The sequence below is a fragment of the Mastigoproctus giganteus genome, chromosome 14, assembly GCF_048544385.1.
Source record: "Mastigoproctus giganteus isolate SK-2022 chromosome 14, ASM4854438v1, whole genome shotgun sequence".
NCBI classification, from domain to species: Eukaryota; Metazoa; Arthropoda; class Arachnida; order Uropygi; family Thelyphonidae; genus Mastigoproctus; species Mastigoproctus giganteus.
Window position 1 is genome coordinate 59,822,550 of NC_143588.1, and position 18,148 is coordinate 59,840,697.

Here is an 18,148-nt window from a genome sequence, read left to right on the forward strand (position 1 = left end):
TTTTGGGGGACCCCGTTACTACAAACCTTGTTATTACAAAACGTGAAAATTTCGGTCCCTTGAACTTTGTATTAATGAGATTTGACTGTATGTAAAATAGCAATTCTGCTATTTTACAATTTTTCCAAATTGGAAAGATAGAATTTGAATTACCAGTTCAGATATTTTTTATTATTAATGAAATCTTCAGGTAAATTATACTTATTATTTTCTTTATTTGAAAGAATATTCTAAAAAACATTCAAAAATTATAAAACTGAACATTCAATGATCATTTACATTTGAAATTCAAAATATAAACCACAAATTTCCTCGAGTCTTTCAAATACAGACACAAACCATTCAAAACTGCACAGTTCTTATTAGTTTCCATAGCATCTAAAAATGGCCTGATATGGAATAGGCAATATTAAAGTTATAGGAAACACATTTAGTTTTAAGGCTTCATTGAAACACATTCGTCCTTATGCAACTAACCTTATAATGGGTTTAGCTGCAGCAGTAGTAATAGTAGTGGACAATGACAAGTAAGTGTGTATGAAATCAACAAAGGTAAGGTAAATGATCAGAATTATTACATGTGCCAATATTAATATATTTCTACACACCTATTACAATTATTTAAGCAATTATTCATAGTTTTTATGTTCATTTCAAAAACTAAAGAACATTTAAGAAATTAAATGTAATATAAAGTTGTTGAAGTGCATCCTTCTACATGCAAATAACATGATTTAAAAAGCATGAAAGATAGAAACACACACACACACACCACAAGGAAGAGTATCTCTTTCCACACTGAGGTTAACAGGAAAGAACTGACACTTGCACCATTCCGGATTTTTTTTTTTTTTGGCGCATCGGCTTCTGTGGCCATATTGCACCTTCCAAGGTTTTTGCATTTTCTACTCTGATCCAAGCCTGAGGCGGGATTTGAACCTGCGGCCTTTGGGTTGCCAGGCAGGCACTTTACCCACCATTCCAGATTTCCTTTCAAATGATCACCCCCCACATACCAAAGTCAATTTAGTTAGGAGCCCGACCTCGAGGGCTCTGAACATCTGTAGTCTGCAAGACTTAATTCTTGAGCTTGACGAAGTCAAAAATAACCTCTTAACAATTAATCTTGAAAGAGATGCATCCAACAGTTTAGGCACCCATTCCATGTCAACATAATCACAAAAAAGTGTTCCCCCTTCCATCAAGGAATGGGGAAATCCATCATCACAATAACTAAACAGCACAACATAAAAATACATTTTACAGGTAACTACAAGTTTTGCCAGATGCAGAGAACAACATATCTTTCCCACCCCCTCAAATAACAAACCATTAAGTGCTAATCCATTAATACACCTGAGCTCAAATGTCATCCTAGTAGATACCTCAAGCCCCATACTCTATAAACACCCCATCTCGGTGTCCCCCCCCCACATGCAGAGTTACTTCTACTAGCACCAGAAGCTCCCAAAGACTCCAAGACAGACTTTCCATGTAGCTATAGCCAGCCAACCAAACCAAGCTCCATCCATTAACACCCCCCCCCCCCAATCATCCTACAAAAATTGCAACATATTCAAAGACAAGCCAGAGACAACTGACAATAACAGCTTTCCCTAGGTGCCACAATGCTGACCCAATCTATCCAACTCCAGGAAACAGCAACTGTTATGAACATTCAGTCTCCTCAGATTTCTGACAAGGACCAATCACAGAGTTCTACATTCGCTATTGCCATATAATTGCTTTGTGGAGATAAACACACTGAGTTGGGTTTGCATTAGCAACACCACCTTAGGTAGGAATGGACTGGTCTTTGACACTGGTGAAAGTTCAGTGTTGAGAATGGCTGATATAACATGTAGTTCGTATATATGTTAAATTAATTTTCAGTTTTTGAGTGTTTGTGAGGAAGAAGAGGTCAGCATCAAGATCTTTCCGACCTCAAATATGGAATGGATTATGGGTGCAAGGTGTGCAGGTGCCAGTATCTACCATTCTGTGGTGTCACGAATCTACGATGATTGGATTAACAGCAGTTGAACAACCAGCCAAAGGTCACACATGGGACAGCCACATGTGATCACTGGTAATGAGCATTGTAGTGTCTTGTAACACAGCAGCAACACAGCACAGTGGCCCAGCTAACCACCAAGTACAACATAGGAACAGAGGCTATGGCAGTTGATGGCCACCAAAGGTACCCACATGTCAATGACCGAGTGTGAACTATCAACAAGACAATGCATTATGCTACTAGGCTCAGCAAGCTGCTAACTGGTTTCAGAAACATAATGAATTCTCTGTCCTCCAATAGCCACTAACTTGCCTGATCTCAGCCCAACTGAGTATGTTTGGAACCTACTGGAAAAGGATATTTAATGATATTATCATCCACCTGGCAATGCGCACGCATTATTGGACACATTGCACAACGCATGGGTAACACTACCACAGGAAACACTGCAACACCCTTTGGAATCCATGCCAAGACATGTACAGGCTGTATTACTAGCAAAAGATGGCCCACAAGATATCAGCTAGATGTTGCTAATGCAAAGCCAACTCCACGTACATCTTGAGAAGTTTTTGCTTAGACTAGAACTCCCAAATAATATACTCCCACTTCTTATACAGGGTGTTTCAGTTAAACGTTTCAGAACTTCTAAGAGAGGTAGGGTACATCCTGACAACTCGAAATCATATAGCAATGTGGGGTCGGAAATGCTTTCCTGAAGCGGTGTTGTACACAGAAGCACCATAAAGAAAAGAGACCGTAAGTGAGAAATCGTTTTAATATAATACATGAAAAGAAGCAAAAGGTACATGGATTACCGTAGGTACATGGATTATCAAGTAGATAGGTCTAACCGGACCTATCTACTTGATCTTTCTGCAGCAAGTATTGCCACAACTTTTGAGAGATGAACAGATTTCTGCATCGACGCAACAGACAATGTGGTTCCAACACGATGGAACCCCTGCCCATTATAGCGGAGATGTTCGTAACTACCTGGATGTCACATTTGGTCAACAGTGGATCGGACGTGGTGGTCCCGTGCGTTGGCCTGCTCGGTCACCCGACCTATCATGTCTTGATTTTTATTTCTGGAGTCATATGAAATCGCTAGTTTATGACACCCCTGTTAACAATGCTGAGGAGCTGGTTGCAAGAATCGCAGTAGCTGCCGAAGAAATTCGAAATTCGCCTAGAGTATTCCAGAATGTTCGGATGTCCATGCGTCGGAGATGTGAGGCGTGCATTGTAGCCCGTGAAAGAAACTTCGAACACTTACTTTAATCCACGTACCTTTTGCTTCTTTTCATGTATTATTAAAACGATTTCTCACTTACGGTCTCTTTTCTTTATGGTGCTTCTGTGTACAACACCGCTTCAGGAAAGCATTTCCGACCCCACATTGCTATATGATTTCGAGTTGTCAGGATGTACCCTACCCCTCTTAGAAGTTCTGAAACGTTTAACTGAAACACCCTGTATATATGCTTCTTACATATATGCCACTCCACAAAAAAAAAAACTGCATGGATGCTTTCATAATTATGGCTAATAGTAAGTTAACATAACGAAACAGGCCTACGCGCTCTGGATTCATTGAGGAATTTATTGTAGCTTAAACACAGAGCGTACAGATAAAGCAGAAATATATGAGCTTTCGGCTATATGGTAGCCTTCGTCAGAATTAAAATACATGAATGGCAGTTGGAATGAAGATGTGCACTGCCAGGTGCGTGAGACGCGAGGTTTAATTGTTTGTTGACGTCTGTGGCTGTGACGCATGATGACGTGGCCAGCGCTTGTCCAATGACAGAACTACTGACTCTGTGATCGGGTTGACTTGGCAACCACTGTTCCTGTTTAAGGATTTATCCGAAGATTTTATATTTAATGATTCCAACCAGGTACGCTTTAGGTAATGGTGGGATCTGTCTACCACCACGACATCGCGGTGTGGGTCGATGTCGTGGTGGGTTGTCCAGACATGTTCGGCGATAGCTGAGTGTTCTATATCCGCTAAACGGATCGCTCTTTTGTGCTCCGAGAGACGTTTCTCGAGTCGACGTCCAGTCTCTCCGAAGTAGCAGCTAGTGCAGTCACGGCAAGAGATGCGGTAGACTAAACCGCTCTGCAGAAGGGTGGGGACAGGTGTTTTCACGTTGGAAATGAAAGAACGCAGTTTCCTGCCTGGGAGCTGGATGCACTTTATTCCGTGCGTTCTCAGGATTCTGCCGATCTGTTGTGACAGGTTGGGGTAGTATGGGATGAATGCCCTTGTGGATGGCTCGTCACTGTTGGTGTTGTAGCTGGTCGTCACGATGTCACGTGTCTGTAGATCACACCTGTCGAGGACGTCAATGGGGTAGCCACACCTCGTAAGGTCTACTTTGACCCTAGTGACCTCTTTGCGTCTTTCATCAGCGGAGCTGGAGTGTGTCCAGGCGCGAGTAAGCAAGGTTCGGGCCGTGGAGAGGAGGTGGCCTCGCGCGTGTGCTGACCGGAAGTTGGTAAACTGGCCAGCACACATGGGCTTACGATAAACTGTAGTCCTCAGGTATGTGCCTTCACGTCGGACAAGTGTGTCTAAGTATGGTAAAGAGTTGTTCGACTCCAGCTCAATCGTGAATTTTATGAAGGGCGATAGTGAGTTGAGGTATGATAGAAGTCGCTGACCTGAGTCTCTAGGGATGACCACGAACACATCGTCAACATAGCGACACCAAAAGGCGATGTGATCAGGTGCGTGTGCAAACGCACGTCCCTCTAACTCCTCCATCACGATGTTTGCTGTGACTGAGCTGACCGGGGAACCCATGGCCGTGCCATGTATCTGCTGGTAGACTGAGTCATTAAATATGATCGCACCCCCTGTTAAGCACAGTCTGAGGGCGGTGGAAATGTCATCGGGTGTGAGACCAGTTCTTTCGTTGAGGGTTCTATCATTGTCCAAGAGTTGTTTTGCACAAGAAATGGCAAGTTCCACAGGGATGGAGGTAAAGAGCGATATGACGTCGAACGATGCCATAACTTGATTCTGCGAGATGGATACAGTGCGAATCCTCTTTATGAATTCAACACTGTTGGAAACGCTGTGGGTGGTCTTGCCAACCAGAGGAGAAAGAAGTCTCGAGACAAATTTAGACAGCTCGTAAGTCGGTGATCCACAGCAGGATACAATTGGTCTCAGTGGTGTGTCTTCTTTGTGCACTTTCGGTAGGCCGTAAAACCGTGGGATCTGACATCCGGAAGCACGGAGGTGATTACGGGTTGACTGTGTGATCTTCCCTTGTTTCAGCCAACTGTTGACGAGGATATTCACCTCTGATTCCCATCGTTCTAAAACTCTGTTGGGGTTGATGGTCAGGGGTTTGTATACAGTAGTATCCCGTAAAAGTAGTAGCGCTTTCGCCATGTAATCAGTGTGATCCATTACAACCGTACGGCGGCCTTTGTCTGCCGGTAGAATGACGATGGACGAATCCTGTTTCAATGCCTTGAGGGCAGAGAACTGTGTACGGTTGAGGTTAGAAGAGACGGGGCGAGCACGGTGTAGAACTGCTGCAGTCTTCAAGCGGATTGTGTTGGCTACATCTTCTGGGAGGCGTGATAAGCTGGCTTCCACACCTAAGGCGATGTCGGTGATCGGCGGGTGCTTAGGAAGAACGGCAAACGTCATGCCAAGAGTCAATAAGTTTACTTGGTCCGCAGATAACTGTTTGCTGCTTAGGTTCAATACGAAGTCCGTGGAATTAGTGAGAGGGGTATTACATTGGCTGCGCAATTGACGGGATTCATTAATCAAATTACAAAACTTACGTTTCTGTCGGGTACAATAAAGATCTGATTCTCTGATGGCCTGGTGACATAAAGTGTTGACCACATCGGTGTAAACGGGATCGGGAATCAGAGTCTTAAGGTCGGCTAGTAGGGTTGCCTTGCTCGCTGAAGCACGTTGTATGTCATGATGGAGGCAGCCGATCCATATACGTAGGGTTTTGAGGCCGAAGTTCCGACAGGCACGTCTCATGCGCTCATTAGAAAACGGTTGTTTGTAGCGAAACCCTTTCGGTATAATCTCGTTAGCTTTGCACCTATGCGCAAACCTCAGGTGTTGTCTACTACGGGCTATGAAGATAAAATCTTTCTGTAGTCTCACGACCATGTCGTATGCTGGTTGGCCAAGAATAGTACGAACATAACGAAACAAGCCTACGCGCTCTGGATTCATTGAGGAATTTAAGCTACAATAAATTCCTCAATAGTAAGTTAATCTTTAGCTGTATTTATGAATGCATCCTTGGGCTCGTGGGAGGTCCCTATGGACTGGAGATGTTCAAAAGTTTATAAAGGGAATCAGAGGGAAGGGGTCAGTAATCAAAGAATTGTTGGATCGTCTTAACAGGAATGCCGTCATAAGGCAATCACAGAATAGTTTCATTAGACCTTGTCTGCCCAATATGACACTGTAACAAAGAACTGAGTGAAAAAAATAACTTTCACATTGTATACTCAGATTTCAGCAAAGCTTTAAATACTATTTCATATGAAAAGCTGCTAATAAAAATTTGAGCAGTGTGGATTGAGGGCAAGAAACTGCTAGGGATAAATGAACAGTTGAGTAGCAGAAGACAGAGAGCAATTATTCATTGGCACTACTAATGTTATTAGTAAAGCCCCTTGGGGACTCAAAAGTGCTGGATCCATTGCCGGTTTCACTATTTATTAATGATATTGTTGAAGGTGAAGGCATATCAGGCTTAGAAACCAAGTTTGGAGACGATGCAAAGGTTTTTTTTTTTTTTTTTGTTAGTTGTTGGCGCATCAGCTTCTGTGGCCATAATGCACCTCCCAAAGTTTTGCATTTACTCTGATCCAAGCCCGAGGCGGGATTCGAACCCGCGACCTTCGGGTTGCCAGCCAGGTACTTTACCCAACCGGCTAGCCGGGTCGGCAATGATCCAAATGTTGACAGGATGGTTAATGATCAAATGTTATGCTTTCAACTGTAAAATTGGATACAAAATACCTAACCTACATAATTTAGGGGTTTATTTTTGCATTCATGCACAAGAATTCCGTCCCTGTTCTTAGCTCTTTCTGCCAGGCATTTTTCATATTCAGCTTTCACTTTTCATACCCAATAATGAATTAGTGTTACATGTCAGTTTATAATTCTTATATATAACAGTTTATAATTCTTATATATTCTTACATATATGCCTTGTTCATAGAAGTCTGCACTTTTTGCCTGAAACCATGATTACACTTCACCGATGACTTCCTGAGACGAATCAAAGCGGTGTCCCTGAAATGGTATCTTCATTTCTCAAAACAAGAAGTCTGCAGTGGTAGGTCAGGAGAATAGGGTGAATGTGTGGTAGTTCGAAGCCACACTGGGCAACAAAGTACGCAAGAACATTGCGTTCAACACTGCTTCTGCAAAGGTGTCAGCAATCTTGGAACCCATCATGTGGAGACCTTAGACATGTGCAGATGGTCATCTAAAATGCAGTGGGCAGACCCATAACTAATTCCCACTGAATTTGCGATGTAATCAATTGTCACATGTCTGTCACTCAGCACCAGCTGCTCAACCATTGCAACCATCTCACTGTCTGTGGATGTTGATGGCATTCTTCTCTTGGCTTGTCAAAGACACTTGATACTTCACTTTGTCAACCATAGCATCTTTCTATAGATTCCAGGCTCCACCTCTGGTGTATGATCACCTACGGGAATGAAGTATAATCATATTCCCTTCACTTTCCTTATTAACTGGCAAATAGATAGTAACAACCGTAATCTTTGAAGAAAGCACCATAAAATGGTTTAAGGTTAAACTTGGAGTAAAGTGGGTTGTACCATATCATCGCTACTTTTTATAATTTTATAATAATTTTTAATAAAAGAATGCAAGTCACTGAGATGAAAAAAAATTGATCGTTATTAACAAAATGTTTCTAATTTCTGTTATAACTGGGTGTCCAAAATGTTCATTGCAGCATTCAGCACCTGATGAATCATGAGTGCATGACTTGACACATTATTAGACACTTCAGTATCCGTCAAGCTCTCAATTCTTTAATTCTCTCTCTTTCAGGCATTTACTCACTTTATCGGAGTCTCAATCTTGTCCACTAATATGTTCAGTGTTAACTTCAATTCGCCACATTCCTACATCTAGCACATGAAAATAAATGAATCGCCAACACTTACAGCCAGAGAACTGAATGCAAAGCTCAGGGGGCGCCTCCGTAGCCAGGTGGGAAGGAGCAGCAGTGCGTAACACACGCTTCTTGATTAGACCGGGGTTCGAGCCCGTCACCACCAAATACGGAGGATGCGGAAAGGTCATTCAGGGAATAACCACCGCATATCCCGGAGCAATATGGCCTTAGTTGCTAATGCTCCTAAAAACCAAATAACAAACAAACATAACAAACAAGCAAAGCTCAGGCCAGCCACAGACAACATAGTCATCAGGCTATCAATAAAACCCTCCCTTCTTAGAAATCTTATAAATACAATTTAATATGATATGAATTCGTTACAATATGAATTATTTAGTTTTAGGCTTGGGAACATAATTATGAACAGAAAACTTTCTATTAAATAATATTACCACATAGAAAAACCATAAATACAACTCTCCCACCAACTAAAGCATGAAAAAGAAAGAACTGTCTTTATATCTTTATTTAATCATACAACTTATTTTTAAAAATGACCATGTTCCTCAATAGTTGACTTCAACATGGATATATGTCAAGTTTATCGAACAAACTTCTGCTTTCTAAACAATGAATAATCCAACCTCATTATTATCTTACCGCATTATAACGTCTTATTGTAATATTAGCATTAGTTTAGGCATATGATGCAAGAAAGCAAGCTTATACAGCACCAGCCAAAAAAAAAAAAAAAAAAAAAAAAAAAATCCCAATTCACCAATCCAGTCACTCCAAATGTCTGTCTAGTACAGCCTTAAATTTATTTAAGCAATCAACTTCCACAACAGAAGATGGAAGTCTGTTCCAGCAATCAACTACCCACTGACTAAAGGCAAACTTCCGCACATCTATTCTACAACTGTCTTTCCTCAATTTGAATTTATGCCCCCTCAGGTTCTTAATCTGATCAGGCAAATGTATCCTGTCAGCATTCAGCCTGCTCAAACCATTCAAGGCCTTATACACCTCAATCACGTCACCTCGCAGGTGCCTAGTCTCCAGATGCTGCAACTTGCAGAAATTAGGCCTTTCTTCGTAAGCACATCCCTTTATTCCTCTGACCTTCTTGCCCTTCTCTGTACTCGTTCTAGGAACACTACATCCTTCCTAAAATGAGGCCTCCAGACCTGTACACAGTACTCTAGGCGTGGCTTGACCACTCCCTTATACAAAGGGATAATCACCTCCTTGTCTCTGCTAGCAAAATTCCTATATATCATTGACAAAACTCCATGACCTGCTCTGGCAGCCCATCTGCACTGATAAGAGAACTTCATATCTGACTGCACAATTACCCCCAGGTCTTTTTCATTCTCCATCTCCCTGAGTGTAGTACCACACATTTGGTACGTTTCTCTTGGGTTACTGACTGCTACGCATATGGAGTACTTTGTATTTGTCAATGTTAAACTTTAGTTGCCACTTCTCAGCCCATCTGTCTAACTTTTCAATATCCTGTTGCAGTAGCATACTGTCTATACTGTCTTTCACAACCCTGCCAACCTTTTTATCATCTGCAAACTTGGACATTAAGTCTGATATACCTTCATCGATATCACTGATAAATACACAAACAACAATGGGCCCAGCACCGAACTGTGGGGGACTCCGCTAATAACATTAATCCACATAAAGCAGTGTCCATTTATTACCACACTCTGCCATCTCCCACTGAACCATCCCTTTATCCATTGCAGTAACTTGCCCTTAATCACATACTGCTCCAATTTGTACAACAGTGCTCCATGTGCAACAATATCAAAATTATTTTTTGCATCCAGTTCCTTTGTGACCACATCGTAGTATCCAATAAAATTGGTCAGACAAGACTTTCCCTTAACAAACCCATGCTGTGTCTGAACTATTACTGCTGTCTTGTCTAGGTGATCCTGTATCACCTCTTAAACCCATGACTCCATTATTTTCAACTGAAAAGAAGTTAAACTAACAAGTCTATAATTATTTCTGTCACACTTTGAACCCCCCTTTGTGAATTGGGGATACATTTGCACATTTTCAGTCCATGGGGACCTCCCCTGACTCTAAGGATGCTCTCATAAATATGGCTAAGGGTTTGCTTACTTTCCTTGCTGCTGCCTTTTATAACTGGATAGATTCCAGTTATAGGTTTAACTTCAACAATTTCTGCTCCACTTTGCTCTCAGTTATTACAAAATCGTTTAGCTCCCTTTTAGAGTTCAATAAATTTCTGGCATTCCCCTACTTGAATAACTCCTCATGTGTGAATGTAGATAGATGCAAAATATTCATTCAGTTTAAAAGTAACTTGAGCAAGATCATCAATAGTCGAACCGTCTGTGTTAAGTGTCTGATTCATCCCCTTCCTTCTAGAGTTTACATAAGTAAAGAAATCTTTTCTGTTTTTCTTTGCATCCCTTGCCAAAGATTTCTCATAATCTGCCTAACCTCCTTTGTGACTTTATTACAGTTTAGCTTATATCTGCCGTAGGTTTCTGTGTTGTCCGATAAATTATATGCATCCCATGCATTTTTCTTCTCTGCCACGAGCTTAATTAATTCATCTGACATCCATTTAGGCCTGAACCCTGAACAGTATTTCTTAGTTGGTATGAAAAGCCAAGTAGCCTCCAAGATTAAGTCCCTGAAGGCTTCCCATTTAGAATTCACCATTGGTAACATAATCAGTTGATCCCACTGTATAGAATTTAAAAACTGTCTGAGACCACTGTAGTCACCTTTACAAAATACAAAAAACCCTTCCCTTAACCATTAATGGTAGTTACATCTTTAAGTAAATCCCACATCAGTACACTGTGATCACTGTCACCTAGTGGTTCCTTTATCTGCAAATTCTTAAAACATGAATAATCACTGCTGATAATCAGATCAAGAGTATTATTCCCTCTGCACATTTTCACAATGAATAATCATGCCTCTTGAACATGTTGCTGTAGAAAACAGTCATTCAATACATCCACAAAAGTCTTTCTAGTGTTCTAGTGACCAACCCACAAGTTCCAGTCAATATCTGTTAAGTTAAAATCCCCCATTACAAGACATTCCGTTTTACTGGCCCATTCTATTTCTCTGCACAACTGTTCATTGTACCCATAAAAGTCATTAGGCCTATAACATACTCCTACTCTCATTTTCCCCTTCCCAGTGTTTATGTCACACCAAAGAGACTCAACATTGCACTGTCCGCTCATGTCAACTGGATGCACATCCTTAGATTTTATCTGTTTCTTAACTAACAGCATAACCCCTCCTTCCTTCCTACCCTGTCTGTCCTTTCTGTACACACTGTACTCCCCAAATTCCAATTCTGCATTGCTTATATCTGTGTCACACCATGTCTCTAATATCCCAACAATATCTACCTTTGATGTCTTGATCAGCACTTCAAATTCATCAATTATATTTACTATACTTCTAGCATTAGTGTACATGCAAGTATACATGCACTTTTTCTTACTCTTAGTTACCCTAACACAGCCCATGTATTTATTTGTTCAATGATGACTCCCAGCAGCTCTTGAAGTCTCCAGCAACTTGCTCTCCAGGCTGCTGCTCATTACAAAAGAAGCAGTGCAAGAATCACTTTTACCTCTGCCTGCAGCTACCATCTACCATTAATCTTTTAGTCTGTGAATCCCCTCAAGCTAGCAGTTTTCTGACCCACCTAACACTGCCTCGATAGCATCAGCAAATATTCTTGCACCCTTTCTATTTAAGTGTGTCCCATCCCTGTAGAAGTGGTTTCTCCTGTTAGCAAGCGCAGACCACACTGAAAAACTTCTACCCCATGAGCCTTGCACAATCTCTCCAGGCACAATATGGTCATAGCAGCCCTTGAGCCAATAAATCCCATTCCAACAACAACAATCTCTCCAGAATTGATTGACAAGGTTCTCATCATATACTCCCTCCTATCATGTCTGGGCAGAATTGCATACAATTTCAAATTTAACACTAACTCGCGACAAGGAGGACTCTTCTAATCAATATTGACCTGTACTTCTTAAATAATGAGGATCCTTCTAAACCTCATTGCGACTGCTGATTAAATGTGTTTTTAAAAGATGATAACACAGAATGTGTTTCATTCTTAATATTAAATTACTCTTATATCTTAAGTAGCCGACCGGGCTAGCTGGGTGGGTAAAGTGCCTGCTTGGCAACCCAAAGGTTGCGGGCTCGATTCCTGCCTCGGGCTTGGATCAAAGTACTGCAAAAACCTTGGGAGGTGCATTATGGCCACAGAAGCCTATGCGCCAACAACTACCAAAAAAAATCTTAAGTAAGAATTTAAAATGAGTTTAACTTAAAACTGGTGTAATAATAATCTGTTCATTGTGATTTACCCATTCCAGCATTAAACTACTACATAATTTACTATACTAGAAATTTGTGCTGCATAAATACAATATATAGAATGAACATGGAGAGAGAGATGCAACATGCTGTACATTACACCAGTGCTTGGCTTGCAGATAGCATGCAAAGAGAGAAATATAAAAGGAATATATATACCTGGGATGCAGCAGTTAACAGCTGTGCCATAGATGCTCCCACAACTTTAGAAATGGCTCCCAACTGTAGGGCAGAACTTTCAATCTAGGACAAAAAAAAAAAAAAAAATTAAAAACAGATATTTTTTACTGTGCTACAACTGAAAGAACTTTTCTTCTTATTTTGGTATTCTTAACTGGTTTTATATATATAAAAAAAAAAAATTCTTTGTTGTATTTCTCTGATATTTAAAAACAATATTTTTTTCTGAATACAACAACAAGCACAATCTGATCTACTAAAATTCTGCAATAATAAACAATGAAAATATATATTAAAAAAAAAAAAAAAAAAGGGTTTCAGACAGAGAAACAAATTGATCTTGATGGCTGTAGTCCAGAAGATATCACCATAATACTTTGTTCTAAATTAAGTTCAATTTATGTGAATAGCACACAGTGAACTCAAAAATATTTATTTTTATATTAAAACAATTAATAAGCATTTATAATTATAACTTGTTTTAATAATTATGGATTAGTTAATTAATAATTACAGCTCCACTTCACCCTTTCATTCTCCCTTTACAAATTTATGTTACATTTGCACATCTCCTCAAGTCCATAGGGACTTCTCCTGAATTCAAGGATGCTTTCTTAAATAAAGGTCTGCTAGCCTATTTTGTTGCTTCTGTGGCAGATGGTATCTACATTTAGCCTCAACAATTTCTCCTTCACCGTCTTCTCAGTTATCACAGAATCCTTCAGCCCCCCATTAGAATTTGATATACTTCTGGCACTCCATCCCTAAAAGTTTCTCACCTGTGAACATAGATGCAAAAATCTGTTCAGTTTGTCAGCAATCTGAACAGGATCATTAACAGTCATACCATTCATATCTAGAAAACCAATGTGATTCATCCATTTCCTTCTAGCATTCACATAAATAAAGAACTCCTTCCTACTTTTCTTGGAATTCTTTGCCTGAGACATCTTGTAATCTGCCTTAGCTTGTTTGACCCGCTTTGTGATGCAGATTGGTTCATAGCTACTGCAAGTTTCTCTATCTCCTGAGAATTTATGCATCCCATGCATTTTCATTCTCTGCCATTAGTCTCATCAGTGTCATCATCATCACCATATGCCTAACTAAAAGCATAATCCCTGTCCCCCTCCTGTCTTTTCTTTCTTTTCTTTAAACGTCGTAGTCTCCATATTCAAATTTTGCATCCCTTATGTTGGAGTGGCACCATGTCTCCAATTATCCCTAAAAATGTCTACATTTGATTACTTAATCAGTACTTCAAAGCCATCAAATTTGTTTACTAAATTCCTAATTTTTACTCTTAGTAATCTTGACAGAGCACATATATTTCTTGTTCCAGGAGGACTCTTCTAATCTCTGATACCTTGCTTGCCACACTTCTTCATGTCCAAATAGAAACAGTGCAAGATCACTTGCACCTCTGCCTGCAGTTGTTATTAATCTACTAATGTGTTTACCCCCCCCCCCCCCCAAGCTAAGTTTCCAACATACCTAACACTACCTCTATAGTCTCAGCAAATATTGTCACACATGTAAGTGCATCCCATTCCTGTAAAAAAATTCACTCCTGTTAACAAGCTCAGACTATGCTGTGAAAAATTCTATCCCATGAGCTTAGCACATTCTATCCAGGGCCTAAATAATGGCAGAGGTTTGAGCAAAGATGTTAGCTGTCTTTTGGGAGTGAAACCATTTCTGCTCACATTCAAGTATGTGATACAAATAGTGTAGAATAGTTATGATACATTTTGATAATTTTATTCCATATAGTCACTTTAGTAGACCTATTAACTGTACAGATAAATCATCTCTACAATTCTTTTTTATGATTACTCATAATGCATCTGGCATTAGTTCCAACTCTCTTAAACTGTAACACATCTGCAGCAGAAAGAAAGGATATGAAAGTCATGCACCCGGATTTCTGAGTGGAAACTTTCATCTTTTCCTCCAAAAAAACCTTTAAGCTGTTTTAAATCTCTAAATTTTCAAATTCCCAAACTATTAGAGAAATACCAGGGGGGGCAGAAATTTTCCTGCAATCCTCTTCCTCTGGCCTACTTAAACACCCCCTCAACCATGCTTTTCAAATTTCACAGTAAAACATGTGTGGGCCATATGAATACAGCCTTTGACATGTGTTTGCTTCCCCTTTGGGCGCCTCCGTAGCCAGGTGGGAAGGAGCAGCGGTGCGTAGCACACGCTTCTTGATTAGACCGGGGTTCGAGCCCGTCACCACCAAATACGGAAGATGCGGAAAGGTCAGGAAATGACCACCGCATCTCCCGGAGCAATATGGCCTTAGTTGCTAATGCTCCTAAAAACCAAATAACAAACAAACAACAAGCTTCCCCTTTGAAGTTGGTGTAAGCGAAAAGCCCTCATCAGGCTAGATTTTTTTAATGAAAACCCAAAACACAGGAGGTATTACAACCTATAGTACTTAGTATCATGCTTGGGTTGGAGGTTGAGAAGATGAAAGAAGATATTTGTTTACATTAGACTTTAACTTCTGTAGACTGTAATTTTCAGGAAATACGTTGAAGGAAGGTTGTTCCAGAAAACGGCAGTTGAATGAACAAATGAGGAAGATGAAAAGTTGGTTCTGTGAGTTTGACGTTGAACAGTAAATGGATGTTGGCTGGTGGTGGCATGTGTTCGAACTGTTTTGAAAGAGAGAGCAGGAATTATAGAAACAAATTCAGAAGAACAGTGCCCATGGAAGTATCTGTAGAAAAGGCATTCAGCAGAAACAGTATGTCTATGAGACAGAGAGGGGAGAGACTCTGTTAGAGAGGAGTCATTAATTAACCTAACTGCCCTCTTCTGAATGGAATCTAGACGCCTGAGAGAGAGAGAGGTTTTGGGGGCATCGCCCCAGATGTGGGAACAATATTTCATGGTAGGGCGGATTTGCAATTTTTACAGAGTGAACAACTGTTTGGAAGAAAAGTAACGGCGAGAGCAAAAGAGAAAACCAAGTTTTTTAGATGTAGAGGAAGCAATATTTGTAATGTGCTTGTGCCAAGAGAGATTAGAAGTCAGGGTAATCCCGAAAAGAGATATATCAACTTGCCTAAAAATCGGAGTGTCACCAAAGATGGAGCAGAAGAATCCTTTTTTGCGAGATATAAGACAAGACTGCGTTTTAGAAGGATTGAAATCAACTAAGTTGTCTTTGCCCCACTGGAGAATTACTTTGCGATCGGCATTTAAGGAATTGGTAGCAGATTTTCGAGAAGTTGAAGCTGATTGAGCAGGGCAAGGTTTCTCAAAATGGAACGTGGAATGCAATGTGCTTTCATCGGCAAAACTATGGATAGGATTTCCAGTCAGTGGAAGAAGGTCATTAATATACAAGAGGAAAAGAGTGGGGGAAAGAACTGAACCTTGGGGGACACCAGCATTAGTGGAGAAGTTAGAAGACAGAGAGACATCTACCATTACCCTCAGTGAGCGATCAGAGAGAAAACTGGAAAACCAATTACAAAAAACAGTTGGCAAACCATTCTGCCAAACACCATCGAAAGCCTTTGAGATGTCAAGAGCAACTGCTTCTGTTTCACCAAACTTTTCCATTGAATTTGTCCATAAATGGGTAACATAAGCCAGAATATCACCAGTGGATCAACACTGACGGAATCCATACTGGCAATGGTTGATCAGGCGGAAAGTTTCTAGGTAGTTTAAGAGTTGCTGGTTAATTGATTTCTCCATTATTTAGAAAGAGTAGAAGTAATTGCAATGGGATGATAATTGGATGGGGGGGGGACTTGTCACCCTTTTTAGGAACTGGCTGGATATGAGCAAATTTCCAAGCAGAAGGAAAAACACCTTTGGAATAAGAAAGTGAAAAAAGGTGGCAAAGAACAAGAGTAAGTTCAGGAACACATGTTTTGAGAACAAGTGGAGAAATACCGTCGGGACCTGGAGCTTTCTTACCATTGAGATTCGTCAAAATCCTTGACATAATCCTTATGACGGAAGACCACAGGAGGCATTGAATGGAGCGTGCTGGGAGTGGTGGGAGGTGTTTTACCAAGACCATTAATACATGAGTTGGAAGAGAAATGGGATGCTAGCAGGTCAGCTTTATCCTTGGCTGAAGTGACAACAGAACCATCTGGTTTTGACAGAAATGGGAGCAGAGAGGAAAAAGTTGTGGCCAATAGCTTTGGCAAGAGACCACTAGGGAAAGAAGCAAGTTTTCTACTCTTAGCCTGTTCAAAATCTAGTTTGGACTGATTAATGACTGCTTTACAATTTTTGCGAGCATTGGTGTAGACAGAAAATGAACTGAAGAATTGGAAACAAGCCAATTATGCAACAAATATGCAACATTCTTCTCTCGAACAGCCTTAGCACATTTATTGGAAAACCAAGGTTTAGATACAGGACGAGATTTTATAATGGAGTGTGGAATAAAGGATTCCATTCCTACAAGAATAATTTCACTGACACGATCTGAGCAAACGTTGACATCAGAAGTTTTGAAACAGCAATCCGAACAAGGAAAAAGAAGAAAATAAATCTCGCAGGTCATCCCATTTTGCATTCTTGTAATGCCAAACAATACGAGGTTGGGAATAGCTATGAGATAAAGGCTCCACTGGAGAAGAGACAATCAGCAAGTTGTGATCTGAGGGACCTAAAGGACTACTCACTTAAACCAAGTACTTAGAAGGGTTGTTTGTGAGAAAAAGATCAAGCGTGTTGGCTGTATGGTTAGGATTGTCCGGTATTCTTGTAGGTAAATGAACAATCTGTGAAAGGTCATTGGAAATTCCAAAACCTCACCATCTCGACCAGTTGGGTCGGTGTGACTAGAAAACGGAAACCAGCTGGAGTTGTGAACATTAAAATCACCAAGAAAAATTACCTCACTGTTAGGAAAGTTGGACTGGAGAAAGTCAAGTTACAAAGAGAAGAAGTCAAAGAGCGCCAAGTGATTAGTGGAGTTGGGAGAACAGTAGAGACAACATATGATGTTTGTCACTTGGTTTTTACGAGCATTAGCAACTAAGGCCATATTGCTCCGGGGATATGTGGTGGTCATTCCCTGACCTTTCTGCATCCTCTGCATTTGATGGGCATGGGCTCGAACCCTGGTCTAATCAAGAAGCGTGTGCTACGCACTGCTGCTCCTGCCCACCTGGCTACGGAGGTGCCGACAACATATGAATTTGACACAGTGAGGTAGAGAGATCTTAAGCCAGAGAAGATCGAAGAGAGGAGATTCCAAATTACCAATTCTCTGACATGGAATATCGGAATGGACATATGCACAAGTACCACCTTTGAGGTGAAAGGAACAATACGGAGAATAGTTTGGGCAACTGAGATGAGCAGTAGTTGAATCAAC

At 40.6% G+C, this 18,148-nt stretch overlaps 1 protein-coding gene across 5 annotated transcripts in view; it reads right to left on the reverse strand.

Moving 5' to 3' along the window:
* rhea (Talin_middle and talin-RS domain-containing protein rhea) overlaps window positions 1–18,148 on the reverse strand; it is a 771,509-nt gene that overhangs the window by 302,437 nt on the left and 450,924 nt on the right. For all 5 annotated transcript variants that reach the window (XM_090388755.1, XM_090388752.1, XM_090388753.1 and 2 more), the window contains exon 30: window positions 12,763–12,846. In XM_090388755.1, coding sequence (XP_090244881.1) covers window positions 12,763–12,846 — 84 coding nt within the window. The remainder of the gene's footprint in view (window positions 1–12,762; window positions 12,847–18,148) is intronic.